The following is a 13,428-nucleotide window of genomic DNA, read 5'->3' on the forward strand; positions in this document are numbered from 1 at the left end:
AAAAAATTTAATAAAAAATAAATTTAAAAAAAACAAAAACAACAAACTTAGTCTTTTATGCAATGTGTTTCAGGTATGAAGCATGGTGATGATCATGATGTTCACCCTGGACCATCTGGAGTTGACAACTTGCCACAAACCTACAGCTGAAGACCAGCAGCAGCAAGACCAAAGGGCAGTAAACAAGCCTCCAGCAATTCTAAATTACAACAAAAATATGGGTGCCATGGACTATCATGACCAACAGCTGCAGCCCCACGATGCCACAAGAAAAACCCTAAGTGGTACAAATAGCTGTATGTGCATTTTCTACAAATTGCCATGCTGAATGCACACATCCTCTACAAAAAAAGCAGGCAACAGCAGTACACTCCTGGACTTCAGAAGGATGTAATTAGTGCCATGATTTTTGGTGACCAAGACCAAGACACTGCTAAAGATGACCACGCTGTTTGTCTTGTGTGGACGACACTTCATCCCACCTACCCCACAGAAGGCCTGGCCACAAAGGAGGTGCAGAGTCTGCTGGAAGAAAGGACAAAAAAGGATGTGAGGTTCTACTGCCCAGACTGCCCCAGCAAACCAGCACTGTGTCTTGAAGACTGTTTCTGAAAGTACCACACACAGCGTTTTTACTGGCGATAGATCCTGGGTGAGTACACCCTTTCCATTCTTTGTGTGGACTGTGTTGGAGTCTTATACACCTGGACACTGTTGCTCAGCCTTGACAGTGTGTGTGGTTGATCACAACAGTCACACGAAAGACTGTTTGATAACCTGGTTGATATTGTAGCACCTACATGATGGAATGACAGTCCCAATTTTTTTTTTATCAATGCATTTAATGGAATTTTTCTGTCAGATTGACTCATTATTTGAACATGTGAGTATTAAAAACAAAATCTTTGTTCATTTTCCTTTCATTTGATATATACTTTTATGTACTTATCTTCAGTACTTTTTTTAATATAAGCAAATTAAAATCATTGGCATGTTTTTCTTGTTTTTCTGAAAATTTTCTCAGCATAGCAAAATGTACTAGCAGTGAAGGGGTTAATAAAGCATAACAAACATGTATCGGAAGCATAGTTTCCTCACTCTGCCACCATAATAATAGGTGTTGCCGAGTTCAGTACCCCACTCTTGGAGACAGCTCACCATTCTTTCCAGTAATATCAATATATGTATTTACAAAGAGCTGCATCTTGGGCAGAGATAAATCAAAGCACTTTTCACACCAACCACACACACACACACACACTTTTGTCTGAATTAAAGGGATGAAGGACAAAACTTACAAATACATGGAGACATAAAGCTGAGAAACTATTGGTGGAAAAAGGGAGAGTTAAGAGGAGCTAAACTGAAAAGACATCGATTTCAATGCCTGACTTAAAAGAGCTGGGAGCAGATATTTGATGAAGTGAAAGAGGGAGCCTGTTCCAAGTGACAATGTCCAGAGACAAAAGAGTTGCCGACTGTGGAACATTTAGGAACCCAGAGTGGATCTGATGGCGACTGTAGAGCGAAGAGGTATGGAGGTGAAGGCAGTCACAGATATAGAAATGGGCAGATCTTTATGCATTCATGACAAAAAGTTTCACAGAAATGAAACCCCTTGATGAGGACTTGCTGAAATATTAAACAGTGTGTGTGTGCGCGCGCACGCACGCGTGTATGTTACAATATTTTTTTATGGTGTTGGTGTTTGGGCGTGCTGGTGGAAGTGTGTACATTTACATACTGAACATAATAGTGAAGGAAAACAAACATTTATAATTAATATAATTGCATTTGGTTATGTCCAAAACATTTTGTAAATATTTCAGTACCCTGGAAAGACAGGCTCAATTCCCAGTGAGATGGGTTTTTCAGCCTGCAGCCGGCTCCTGGTGCTAATGAAGGTCAAGTGTGCTATGGGCATAAATGGGAAGACAGGGACCACACAGTCATGTATCATCCACTTCACGGATGCGTCTTTGGGTGTGTTGCTCAAATTTCCTTACCAACACTGCAATGTCTGTATCTCTCAGGCCTGGTTAATGCCAGGATACCATTATGACAAAAAGCACAGAGCACTGTCTTGTGACGTACTGATGTAGTCCCAGACTAATGGACCTCCATAGCAACATCATCTCAATCACTATCCTCTTCCTTCATCATCATCAAATTTTTTGTTTTAAGTCCCAGATTCTGTGGCCTTTCATGCCCTGCTTTCATGGTGACCTCAGTTTCAATCCCCCTCCACTTCCGTGCTTGGGCTGAAGGTCTGTCAATGTCTTCAGTGTCAGCAGATTCATAAGGGACGAGGTGGCGGTCTGGGGAAGACACTCGCTCAGTCTGGCTCCAACTGATCTTTTTCTGTCGTCAGGCCCTACTGAACACCACAGAAGTGACTTAGCAGCAGTACAGCGTCTCCTCTGGTGTGTGGCCTCCTGGCAATCTAACACTGTTAATTCAGTGTGGACTGCTGATGCTGTGACTGTGACAAACGAACCCAGGTTTGGCTGTGTTTGGGGGACTCAGAATGAACTGCATGAAAGTAATGCCACTTGAAAATGACGAAGATGATGGGAAAGCAAAAGAAAGAAAAAAGGAAAAAATATTTTCAGTACTACTTTCACCCAAAAATACAGTGACATGAATTTTCTCTTTTTCTTTCAAAATACTTCATGATTTTTTGTTTATTTTCCTCAAGTTGCAAGTTATCTCATCCTGTCAACACTGAATATGTGATAGTTATTTTCTCCACTTTTTTTTAACAAGTGCTTTCAAGCTTTAATTCAATTTTTGTGTGAAGCTGGCAAAAATTACAAATAATTCAAAAGGTTCATTTCTACATCCTAAGACCCTAATTATCTGATCATGAGACCCTTTCTACTATGTCTAAAATTTCAATTTCCACATAAAGTGTATACAGGGTGCACTGTTCAGGAAACTCAGCTCATAGTGAATGTTTTCTTTGTCATACTTTTTCTACTCACTCTTCAACCTTCTTTTCTGTCCTGCAATTTTTTCTACACCCTATGTTTCTGCCCATCATGACATCTCAATTTTTTCAATCTATTCTGACCTCCTGAAACTTCATAAAGCAAATTCAAAAGCACCCAAGACAACAACTCACCGCAATCCAAAGTCTCACTTACTGTGCATGAAGCAACATCTCTATAGTGACCTGAGCGCTGGGTGACTTCTCCTGTCTTTCGACTGGTGACTTGGTAGCAAGCAAGATAAAGTTCTGGATCAAACATGTCCTGCACCATACACCGGTATCTTACCAGGGAATCAGCACCCACCTTGTGCAAGGCATGGCAGTTAATACTGGGTACCTGGGGATCAGAGGATAATTTCTGTGAACTGCTTGACAATCTCAAGAAAAAAGAAAAAAGACAAAAAAAACCAAAAAAAAGACGACATGAGAAATAAGGGAAATGAAAGAACTTTATTTAAGAAGAGGCCAGAATGAAAGAGCAAGACAACAGCAAAAAGAAAAGCAGTGAGCAGACAGAATGAGCACACAAACACGCATTTACCCACACATGTTCTGGCACACAAACAACAAAATTAGGGGACCACAGGGATTTAACTCTACACAAATGTGCTATACACGTTCTGTATGAGCATTTGGATGTTGTTTTGCCTGCACTAACAAATATTATAAATGATTCTTTAATTTTTGGTGTCTTCCCTGATGTATACTTGTTAACTCATTGGAGATGCGCCCACTCAGAATGACTTGCCGTAGTGTAGGATTCAACAAATCACCGAATTTTTTTTCATATACTCAGCAGTGTTCAATTAAAGGGAAACTAATCAGGCTTTCTTGAGGGATCAGTCTAGGAAAAATTGAGTTATTTCCCCTTGACCGTTAACCACATGAAAGGCCTTTTTTTCTGGAATTTTCTTGACCCAGTCAGAGGTCACGATGCTTATGCAACAAACACGGCGGGCTAGCGGACGTACTCCTTGCGCGAGGCTGTCAAAATTGTGACACGAGGATTAGACATTGAACGTGACCTCCTAGACACTGGTGACAAATTCTCTGATGATTTTTGTGATGATGATATTCAGTTAGTACCAGATGATTTGGAAGTGACGACAAAACTTTGCCGACTGACCCCTATGACGCTGAGACAGAAATCGACAGTGACACTAGTGATGGCCATAATGCAAGACAAGATGATGAGGAATAAGAGTACTTGTATGAGTAGATGAAAGACCTGACAAACTTCCCACTGGCTGCACCTTTCACTGGGACCCAGGACTCTTGACTTTCCAGACACGCCCACACCTGTTGAGGTGAGCGTTTATAATTTCATATTGTTGCTAATTTATTTCTTGTGTAAATAATGTTGATTTCTACAATTTTTGATGAATAATTTGTATAATGTAAAATTATCATTTTATGCGTGTGCACTTACTAAATTGTGTGGGGTTGTATCTGTGTATTATGCGTGGGCATGTCTGTGCATGTGTGTTATTTATACTGTCACTCCTGAAATATTATGCATGTGTATATGCTGTGTAATATTGCTGATGTTTATTTTGCATTAGTTTTTTGCCCATTTTTTGCAATACATGCAAAAGCTTTTCTTCTTTTTTTCTTCATGCAAAAGCTTTTCTTTTTTTTTTTCTTATGACAGCATTGTCTGTTACAGACAAGGGCCACCGCAAATAATAATCTAGCTGCAGCAGAACTATGTAAATAGGTTTTTTCCTTCTTTTTTTCAAGTGATGGATTCGCATGGTTTTGCGTTTTCTGTTTTTCCAGTGTTGTGATCTTTTTTTTTTCTTTTTTTTTTTAAGTTTGTTGTGCAACATTTGACTTCAAACTGATTCATAAGAACCAGGGAACCTTACTGTGTGAGAAAATCATCATATGCTGCCTTGTGGATTAGCTGATGGATATGACATGCCTGGTGAGTACAGTATACCTATTTTTCATTTTTTTGTTTTTGTTTTTCAGTATTTTGTGACATAATTTAAAATATTTAAAAAAATATTTAGTAGCATTTAATGAGAAAACTGTTTAAAAATGTTAAAAGAAGAGATAGTAAACTTTCTAGTGATATATAATTTGTATGTCTTTGTCTCTGTGTAAAAGTGTGTTGAATTTATTTAAATATGCCAATATTTGCCAGTCACAGCAAAATTACATGACCTATTTAATGTCTCCATAGAGTTAAGCCCCTGCTGAAGAAAGCCCATCACAATGACCTCAAAAGTTTTTGCCCTGTATCCAACCTTGCTTTGTGTCCAAAATTATTGAAAAATTTTGTCTCTCCCAACTATCATACCGTTAAGCATCAAACAACATTTTTTCTTGTTTCTAGTCAGCATACAGATCTGCCCATAGTACTGAAACTGCTTTGTTGAAAGTAGTTAACCCTTTCAGCCCTTTAAGGTCTGCCTGGCATGTTTTGGCCTGGCATGTTTAGGCAGAAATTTATAGCAACCGCTCAACCAATAGCTACCAAACTTCACGAAATGACTAAAATGTAATTTTGATACAGGTTGCTGAAATCTCCAGACAAGGAATGCAAAAGCTTAGCTGTAATTTTAATTCAAAAACAGAAATACATGTTGCAAAATGTCAGCTTCTTTCAATGTGGAAGGTTGTGGACTATCTTCTTGATTCAAATATCCACCACTTTGTCTTTCACTTTCCCAAGTATTATCAGATGAATAATAAAAAAAAATCTTTGTCATTATCTGAGTCGAATTTGCTGCAAGAGTCCATAATAATTTCATGAGCACTTACTGTGCAGTAAGCCTTCGATGGTTTATCACATCAATGCGGAAAACTGGATAAAAAAAAACAAATCGTTTGAGTTTGGGAGTGAAACTTCACGCAACAGTGAGGAAGGAAGTTAAGTTCAAGTTTCTTCCCTTGCCTAGAAGTTCAATGCATAATAGGGAGCTGACGAACCTGTTTAAATAAATGAGTTTCTTTGCCCGCCTGCCAGGCGGGCTCAGGCGGAGAATGGTGATCAGCAGTGCCCGCCTCTCAACCAGGTGCAGGGTTGAATGAGTTAATGACCTTTTACTGTCTGTTGATGATGGTAAACTATCTGTGTTGTTGTTCAGTCTGTCAGCTGCATTTGACACAACGAACCACAGTACTCCTTTCCAGACTTGAACATGTATTTGGGATTCATTCAACTGTTCTGAATCATTTTTCTTCATACCTATCCAACTGCTTCCAGGTTGTCTCTGTTAACAACTTTCTGTCTATCCAACTCTGATCTCCTACGGTGTGCCACAAGGCTCTATCCTGGGCCCCATTCTGTTTGTGCTGTACACTGCTCCTCTTTCTGATGTCATTTCTGGCCATTCTGTTCTTCACCACTCTTTTGCTAATGATACTCGGCTACAAAAGTCTGCAGAACCCAAACAAATAGTCTGATTCAGTCAGGGGAGGGAGGGGTTTGAGAAAGAGTGGTCATGAATGATTCATGTAATTTGTAACTTATTCTTTATTATCATTATTCCAGGTTATGAACATATCCATAATGATCAAGGAGTCTTCTATTTCCATCATCAAAGGAAAATGAAAATATAAAACAGTATCGCATACCCATGCCAAAGCTTCTGCAGACTTGAGCTGTTTGGCAAAATACTCTTTCACTCCATCAATTTCTTTTGTATCTGCAGGCAAACGGTCTGGAACATATTAAAAACATGGTGAAAACTAACAAACAAAATTGTTGAGGGAGCCTATGTAATGTACACTAATTCATCCATTGGCTGTACAAGTCATGCAGGTCTTTATATTAAAAAAAAAAAAAAAAAGTAGTTGAATAATGAATAAAATGACACAACATCTAAGCAACTGAATGAAATGAACAAAATTCACTTGAACATCCCATATTCCAGATTACAATTCCCTCATAATTTACTAAAAATGAGCTGAACTGTCCTCATCATTGCCATAAAAACAAGGTATCAACAGATGATTAGGACTCTACGCTGCAGACACTGTGCTGAGGGAGGGCAGTGGAGAGAGGCAGCGGTGATGGGGTTGAACTTTGTACTATATGTCTATGAAATGAGGCTGAGACACCTCTCATAAAAAAGTGAGTCTTATTTTACAAACAACAGTTTTTTTAATAAACTGTTTCCATTCACATATTGTATGCTTTATGACTTTCAAATCTTATTTCATTTTATTTATTTATCTACTCTTTTTTTAATTAAAGTTGACCAACTGTGTTACCGATGGCTGTTTCATTAAGGTATCTTGTTATTCATTTAAATGTCTATTGTATACCTTGGACAGAAAGTTGTATACCTTCTGGAGCTAAGGTATTATTACTATAATTGACAGCATTTTTTTAAAAACTGTGCGTCGATCAAAAGGTGACTGAAAAAAACTGAATAGGAAGTGTTTACCGGAAAAGAACAAAGTGTATGATATGCGAAAACGAGACTGGTTACTGGACAACATGAAGACGCTAACGAGTGACAAGTAACGACATGCCACGGAGGCAGATTCAAAACTGTTAAAAGAATGTTTTCAAGGTAGCAGAGTGTAAGGAACGTGAACAATAGTAAAAATGGCACAGATATTAAAAATGCTGGTGAGCCTTGGGCAGGATACACTCATACAGTCTATGAAGCATGGAAAAACGAACTGGAGGTGTGGAAGTCAGTGACAGATGTTAAACCAGAAAAACAAGCATAGGCAGATACCCCGAGTTAAACTGGACAGACAAGATCGAAAACAGTGGAAATAAATGCTGCAGAACTGAACACAAGAGAAGGTATGAAGATTTTATTTACAGCACTTCAGATGAAGTGGATTCTGCATGCTCTGCATATTCAGAATTTGAGAGATTCCAGAAAGTAGAAAACACGTCAATGAACCATTTCATCATTGAGTATGAAGGAAGATACAACATTTGCAGAAAATGCAAGACAGATATCCAGATGCAGTACTTGCATTCAAATTGTTAGAAAATGCAAATTTGTCAGAAAAAGACTGATGACAGCAGCATCTGACACTAGTGACAGAAAAATCTTTCAAGAAGTCTGCTTTGATGAGGATTTTTGGAGACCATTCCGGGACCAATGAAGAAAGTGAAATAAAAATCAAATAAGAAGATGCATTCATGATTCAATGCAAAGAATTTCTTCAGATACCAGAGAAATAAGTATTCTAGTCAGCCCAGTTCAAGTTACCAAAACTCAACATGGCAGAAGAAACCTGAACAAAGAAGTTCACATCCACTTGATAGAAATGGTAAGAGAACAAGATGTGCCATATGCCAGTCTGTGTTTCACTGGGCAAAGAATTGTCAACACAAATATGAGAGACAAGAAGAAGTGAAAATGACAGATACTGAACAAGTACATGAAAGAAAAGGAATGTGCCAAACTCAGTTCACAAAAGAATAAAAAATAAAAAAGAATGAAATACTTATGATGTGCCATAAATAACACAGCATGTACAAAGACTGTTTGTGGAAAGAAATAGTTTGGTCAGTATGCTGACAAACTGGAGGTGGAAAAGAAGAAATGACTCAAAGCACAAACACTTTCAAGTAGAAATGGCAGATATGGCAGTATCAGTATCAGTAGCTCAAGGAGGCGTCACTGCGTTCGGACAAATCCATATATGCTACACCACATCTGCCAAGCAGATGCCTGACCAGCAGCGTAACCCAACGCGCTTAGTCAGGCCTTGAGAAAAAAAAAATAATATATATATATATATATATATATAACCGTACATACATAAATAAATAAATAATAAATAAATAAATAAATTGCAGATATGGCAATGGTAAGTAAATGAAATCATACATGACAGCATTCATACCAGCACAGATTGGAGATGTTCAATGCAACACTGAAACTGAGTTGTAAATGTTGACTTGCCACTTTTACTTAGCAAGGCTTCACTGAAGAAAGCAGATACTGTTTTGGACATGTGCAATGACAAAGTTACAATGTTCAATCAACCTGTGGAGTTGAAATACACCTCAACTTGACTTTACTGTACAGACACTGTTGGAAAATATGAAATGAAAGATGGGGATAGTTGTGAGACTCTGCTGAAGTTAGAAACACTAGATAAAAAAAATAATAAAAATAAGACAAAAGGGAGTATCTTAAAAGACAAAAGAAAGCAACTTTTGAAACTTCACAAGCAGTCTGGGTATGCCAAAGCTGAAAACTTGAAATGGTTTAATTTAGAATGCAGGAGTCAAAAATGTTCAGAACTATAACAGAAATCTTGAAAGAATGTAAAGCCTCTTTCAGTCTTTGCTATGGGGTCAGTCAACAAGATCTTCCTGAATTCAATCTTACAAAATAACTTACACAACAGTAGGCTCTCTCCCTCAAGTGCTGTCAAAACTGTCCCCCTAAATCCATTGTGTGTCCTCACTATCCTCTGATCAGCAATGACTGAAGATGCTTTCCTATTTTATTTTTGTTTAGTTTTCAGCTTCTATGCATGGTGGTGGTGATTTCTCTCTTGCTTCTATACAATTTATTTGCAGAGGCGGTCTGCCACAAACAAAATTTGAATGGCAAAAGATTGCAGATAATGCATCAAAATGTTAACCCTTTTGCTGCCAGGAAAATAAGATTTAAGTGAAATCTATTTGCCAGGGTTTTTTTCACAAAAAACGGGTATATATTTTCAAAAAATTCTGTGCTCTTTGTTATTGGAGAAAGACCCATAAAAGTATATATTTTCTGAAAGGTAAATGAATAAAGAATACAAAACACATGATGTTTTCCCATTTTATATATTTTTAGTGACATGCTGTTGTTTTGAAATCAGTGTTTTGTTTTTGTCACATTTTCAACTTGTTCATTACAAACATTAGTCAGGTAATTTGCACTAAAATGTCATATTTTCTGGACAAATGGATAATACCTGCACACACAAATTATACTATAACCACAATAAAATAAAATAAAAATTTTAAAGAGACATACATAATGCATTGTGACCTCTCCAAGTGATAATGTGGATGTTAGGCCACACACCCTGGTCTCCACCCCCTACCTCTTCACCCCTCTCACACACCCTCACATTATCCAGTTCTCATCAGATCCTGTTGGCTGAGTGCCAAGAAAATCGCTCATACTGTGTCCTGCTAAAAATTTGGTTACTTTGTGTCGTCTGCTAGGGCTGTAAAGTCAACATCACTCACTGATAGTTGTGTCTTGGCCAGTCTCTTCATAGGGCCATTTATTTTCCATCAAATCATCCTACAAAAGTTCATCACTGTCTTCTACTTCGAATTTACACTGCAATTCTTTCTGAGCATCAGCTAAAGAAAGCAATCTTGGTTGGTTTCATGCAACCACAATCGCATGTCTTGAGCACAGGGTCCGACATTTTGTTGAGCAAGTGAGGAGAGGAGCCAGGCAAACTCCGACAATAATTCAATCAAAACATTCAAATAAAGGACTGCCTCATGATGCAGATGGGGATTCCAGCTATGAATAGAATCTAGAAAGATTCCCCAAGCTAAAGCTACCAGCATTTTTGTCAATGAACTCAATGCAAACCAGGGAAAAGTCAGAATATTTCGATGACGAGATATCTCGTCATTGTGGCAGCAAAGCATATATGCTTGCACTGACGAGTTATCTTGTCATACTGGCAGCCTAGGGGTTAAATTGGCATTACTTCCCTTAGTTTGACTGGCTCACTCACTTTGAACATTTTTTTTTTTTTTTTTTTTTTTTTGGGGGGGGGGGGGGGGGGCTGCTCTGTCATCTGCACCGTTTCAGTGGCATTGCTCCCACGCCGCTCATTCCGAGTCTCCTAAACACAGCCACACCCAGGGTTTGTCTATCACACTCCTAGCATCAGCAGTCCACAGGGAACTATCAATGTTAGGTCGCCAGCATGCCACACACCAGAGGAGACTCTGCACTACTGCTGAGTCACTTCGGTGGTGTTCAGTGGTGCCTGTTCTGATATAAAGTACTTAAGACACCACCTACTAAGAAGCCCCCTACTAACAACAATAATGGCTTAGTCGCGGAGCCAGACTGAGTGAGCATCCCTCCCAGAGTGGAGACTGCCACCACATCCCTCCAACAACAGCCCCCCATGAATCTGCCGACACTTAAGACAAGACTCACCCCAAGCATGGTAGTGGAAGGGTATCGAAACTGAGGTCACCATGAGAGCAGGGCATGAAAGTCCAGACTTTGAGACTGTTTTGTTTATACTGATGATGATGAAGGTGGGACAATGACGATGACGATGTTGCTGTGGAGGTTCATTTTGGTTTGGGACTACATGACAAGGCTGTACTCTACCCTTCCTGTCATAATAATAATATCCCAGTGTCAACCAGGCCCAAGAGATACAGACATTTGCAGCGTTGGTCAGGAAATTAGAGCAACACACCCAAGGCGCATCCGTGAAGTGGATGATATTTGACTGTGTGGTCCCAGGCTCCCAATTTAAGCCCATAGCACACTCAACTCTTGGTAGGAGCCGGCCGAGGGCCGAAAAACCCACCTCCGCTGGGATTCGAACCGGCATCCTCCCAGCCGTCAGTCCATGACTAACCACTTCACCACAGCGGCTGGTCACTTGACTTCAAACAGTTCTTGTACAAATGTATACATGGATTTTCAGATTTTGTTAGTTAACATATATTCTTGACTTTTTCCTCTCAGATTTCTTTTCCCTTGGTGTGTGTGTGTGTGTGTGTGTCTGTGTGTTGTTTTTTGTTGTTTTTTTTATATCTCAAACATGTTCTCCACCATATCATATCAATATCAAGGCGCAAAGTCCTGATAAGGCCTTCTGCTCGCTCTTAGTGGGGAAGAAATAGAGAGTCCCCACATATAATCATTTTCCATCATTGAGTAAATATTGCCTGTCAGTCAATAAATCACAAAATATCTAAATGACTTAATGAGTTTTGTATTTAAAATTCTTTAAGAGCCTGTCAAGATAATTTTTAAAAGAAGTCACAGTTCTTGCGGAAACATCTTGTGGCAAATTGTTCCAAATATTTGTTACTTTGTTAGTAAAAAATAAAAAATAAAAAATAAAAAGTGCAAATCTTTAAAGTTTTAACTGAAACTTTTAACAGTCTGTAGGAATGGCCTCCAGAAACATTGTTCTCATTCAATGTAAACTAAGAACGTATCATTCTACTGTCATATAATCCATTAGTCATGTTATACCTCTATTGTATTAGACCACCACGCAGTCTTCTATACTCTAAACTAGTAAGTCAAGTGTTTGCATTCTATTTTCATAGTCCATATCAGCAAAGCCAATAATTCTTTTAGTAAATCTTCGTTAAATATTTTCAATACTGTCTATATGTTTCACAAAGCCCATATTCCAAACAGTGTTCTCATGTTCAAAGACTGTCCTGACTTATGACTTAAATAATGGCACCACAATGTTCTTACTCTTATACTGTATATTCCCAACTAACACTCCAGTCAATGTAATGGCCTTTTTATGGTTTCATTAATATGAACATCAAAAGAGATATCAACGTAAACAATGACCCCCCAAGATCATCATTAGGAATATTAGTTGGGGCTTTGACATCCTAAACATAATTCAAGGCCTTTCATGGGCCCCTGAAAGGAGACTTTATTTTTTGTTTGTCAAGTGCTGTATTTTAAGATGTTTGTCCCTGTAACATTAATTTCATTTTTCATGGGAAAGCACTTACAAAAGGGGGTGGGGCAGGGGGGTTAACAGAAAGGTTCACTTTTTTAAACTCAGAAAAACTATTTTGTATTCAAGCAAACAACAATAATGTTCGTTAAAATATTTGACTGATTTCTAAACTTCACGTGTTTTCTGCTTTCAATGCCACTTCTTGAAGCAAGAATCACTTTCAGTATCTGTCTAGCGGAAACTTTGATACCCTCTCCCCAAACGCCTCCTCGATGATAACACTGTGTTTTATATGTGTGTACCTCCGCCTCAAAGCGGTAACTACATATGACAACAAAACAATAATGTACCTGAAACAATGATTTCTAAAATCAAAATAACGAGCAAAATAAATGATAAAAAATTAAAATGGTGGGGTTTGGTTTCGGCTAGTTTAATAATTCACACTACGGACAATTTACTAATCTTCAGGCAACAATGTCCATTTAAAATTCGATCCACATAGTTTAGGTTCAGCACCAACGAACTGCCAACTTACTGATAATACTTTGTATAACTTGTAAAGGTTTGTCGATCCAATTTTCAACTCCGGGCATCGTGATGAATTCGTGTGGCGCGAAATGCTGAAAAGGGAAGGGGCGTCTGGATAGCGTCTTTTTACCGCCACAGATGGGCAAAAAGTTATATGCAGATGTGTAGTGGAGAGTTTAAAACGACGATCTGTTGTTCGTTGCTGTGGTCGGTCTCCGTGAAGGATGGCGTGGCCGAGGCGTTGATCCTGCTGTCCTGTGGGGGTTTAG

General features: G+C 38.6%; 1 protein-coding gene across 1 annotated transcript in view; it reads right to left on the reverse strand.

The window, feature by feature from the left end:
- LOC143293814 (mini-chromosome maintenance complex-binding protein-like) overlaps positions 1–13,289 on the reverse strand; it is a 73,198-nt gene extending 59,909 nt beyond the window's left edge. Inside the window, exons 1-3 of the mRNA XM_076605083.1 lie at positions 13,167–13,289; positions 6,578–6,663; positions 3,147–3,329 (exon numbers count right to left, since the gene is read on the reverse strand). Coding sequence (XP_076461198.1) covers positions 3,147–3,329; positions 6,578–6,663; positions 13,167–13,224 — 327 coding nt within the window. The 5' untranslated portion in view covers positions 13,225–13,289. The remainder of the gene's footprint in view (positions 1–3,146; positions 3,330–6,577; positions 6,664–13,166) is intronic.
- Positions 13,290–13,428: the final 139 nt, after the last annotated feature.

The sequence above is a fragment of the Babylonia areolata genome, chromosome 19 (assembly GCF_041734735.1).
Source record: "Babylonia areolata isolate BAREFJ2019XMU chromosome 19, ASM4173473v1, whole genome shotgun sequence".
NCBI classification, from domain to species: Eukaryota; Metazoa; Mollusca; class Gastropoda; order Neogastropoda; family Buccinidae; genus Babylonia; species Babylonia areolata.